Raw genomic sequence first — 2,500 nt, forward strand, 5'->3', positions numbered from 1 at the left:
GGACACCGAGTTTAAAAGGCCAGGCGAGTCTACCCCCCCTCTCACACATACACAGACGCGCGCTCTCTCTCTCTCTCTGTCTGTGTGCACTGACAGGACCAAACTTCAGACTTCCACTGCGCCGGTTGGATTCCAGTATTTTGGAAGAGGGAAGAGAGGGGCTTGCCTTTGCCTCGCAGCGTGCATGGAAACACATCTGGACTGAGCAAAGACACTTCGCGCTCTTTCTTTTGTGGATTTACACTACTCGGAAGCGAGGAGAGAAATCGATTCATTTTGACTGAAAAAAAGAGAGAGAACTCGCCACAGTTATGGAGCAGCCCACTATGGAATATGCCGACACTTATGAATACTACGACTACAACGAGACTGCGTGCGACTTCTCCGAGTGGGAGCCGTCCTACTCGCTCATCCCGGTATTGTACATGCTCATTTTTATCCTCGGCCTCTCCGGTAACGGCTTGGTCATCTTCACCGTGTGGCGCGCCAAAGCCAAGCGCCGCGCCGCGGACGTTTACATCGGCAACCTCGCCCTCGCCGACCTCACGTTCGTCATAACCCTGCCGCTCTGGGCTGTCTACACCGCGTTGGGCTACCACTGGCCGTTCGGCGTGGCTCTGTGCAAGATCAGCAGCTACGTGGTGCTGGTGAACATGTACGCCAGCGTCTTCTGCCTCACCTGCCTGAGCTTCGACCGCTACCTCGCCATCGTGCACTCCCTGTCCAGCGGGCACCTGCGCTCCCGCGACACCATCATGGCGTCTCTGGGTGGCATCTGGCTGCTGTCGGGCGTGCTGGCGCTGCCCACGCTCCTCTTCCGCACCACCATGGACGACGAGGCCAACAACCGCACCACCTGCGCCATGGACTTCAGCCTGGTGGCTCCCAACCAGCACCACGAGTCCCTGTGGATCGCCGGCCTCAGCCTCTCCTCCTCGGCGCTGGGCTTCCTGCTGCCCTTCCTGGCCATGACCGTGTTCTACTGCTTCATCGGCTGCACGGTGACGCGCCACTTCAGCCAGCTGCGCAAGGAGGACCAGAAGAAGCGTCGCCTGCTGAAGATCATCACCACCCTCGTGGTCGTCTTCGCACTGTGCTGGACGCCGTTCCACGTCCTCAAGAGCATGGACGCGCTGTCCTACCTGGACCTGGCGCCGACTTCTTGCTCCTTCCTGCACTTCCTGCTGCTGGCGCACCCTTACGCCACCTGCCTGGCCTACGTCAACAGCTGCCTGAACCCCTTCCTCTACGCCTTCTTCGACCTGCGCTTCCGCTCGCAGTGCCTGTGCCTGCTCAGCCTGAAGAAGGCCATGCACGGCCACATGAGCTCCGTCAGCTCCACGCTCAGCGCCCAGACGCAGAAGAGCGAGGTGCAGTCGCTCGCCACCAAGGTCTGAGGAGGATGAGGAAGAGGACAGCGGAGGAGGAGGAAGAGAGGAGAGAAGGACTGAGACTGAGAGAAGGAGGAGAAAAGATGGGTAGAGAGCGTGGTGCAGTCGCTCACCACCAAGGTCTGAGGAGGAGGAGGAGAGGAGACAAGGAGGAAAAACAAAGCATAGAAGGACTGGGATGGAGGAGAGAAGCAGAGCGGAGAGGAGGAGGATGGAGGAGAGAGTGAGGTGCAGCCACTCATCATCAAGGTGATGATGAGGAGAGGAGCAAGATGCACTCACAGACAGAAAAGAGCGAGGCACAGGACTGAGGTGTACAAGAGAAGGGGAAACAGAAAAGGAGGATGTGGAGAGGAACTGGAACTGGAGCTGAGAGTGAATGAGTGGAGGTGGGTAGACGGTTGGCGGCTGGCTCCGTTAAACCGTCTGCTTTAGGTTGCGTTGTGTGTGTGTGATCTGTGGACAATTGAAGACATTATTGATGTCCGGGACTACTTGCGCGCTTGTCTGTGAGTGTGTGTGACTTTTCCATGGAGCTTCAATGGACTCAAGAAATTCTCCTGTGTATATATCTAGACATGTGAATCATCCCCCCTGTCTTGCTTTGTGCTTGTGTGTGTCAGTGTGTGTGAGAGCAAGGTGGAGAGAGAGAGAGCGAGTCGGTGTGTGTGTGTGTGTGTGTGTGTGTGTGTTACAGGGGGGGGACAGGAAGAGACGGTGTGTGTGTGTGCGGGTGGGTGTGTGGGCATGCGTGAGACAGAGAAAGAGAGTGTGTGTCCTCCTGCAACTTGGGAGCCAGGTGCTGCTCAATATTCAAGCAAGTCATTCATGAAAACGTGCTTCTACGCTCATTTAAACCTGTGTGTGTGCATGTATGTGTGTGTGTGTGTTTGTGCATGTGTGCGTGTGTGTGTCACCAAACCCACTGTGTTTACACTGGTTTAAAAAGGAATGCAAATTGTACAGTATTTTCCTACATGCTTGTGCTTTTATCACCTTATGACATATTTTTTTGTCGTTATACAGAATGTGTAGCACTTCAATGAAGATGAACATGTTGAAATGTGTATATATATATATATACAGTATATATATCCTGTGTGTGTGTG

At 54.8% G+C, this 2,500-nt stretch overlaps 1 protein-coding gene across 1 annotated transcript; it reads left to right on the top strand.

Moving 5' to 3' along the window:
* The first annotated feature begins 62 nt into the window (after nt 1-62).
* Nucleotides 63-2,500, top strand: LOC134445445 (apelin receptor A). Its single transcript, XM_063194523.1, has one exon. The coding sequence runs from the start codon at nt 312-314 to the stop codon at nt 1,395-1,397; it is 1,086 nt and encodes a 361-aa protein (XP_063050593.1). The 5' UTR covers nt 63-311; the 3' UTR covers nt 1,398-2,500.

The sequence above is a fragment of the Engraulis encrasicolus genome, chromosome 3 (assembly GCF_034702125.1).
Source record: "Engraulis encrasicolus isolate BLACKSEA-1 chromosome 3, IST_EnEncr_1.0, whole genome shotgun sequence".
In the NCBI taxonomy this organism is placed as follows: domain Eukaryota; kingdom Metazoa; phylum Chordata; class Actinopteri; order Clupeiformes; family Engraulidae; genus Engraulis; species Engraulis encrasicolus.

What these genes read in the sequence shown, in the direction of transcription:
- LOC134445445 (XM_063194523.1), top strand. Translation starts at nt 312, where the DNA reads ATGGAGCAGCCCACTATGGAATATGCCGACACTTATGAATACTACGAC.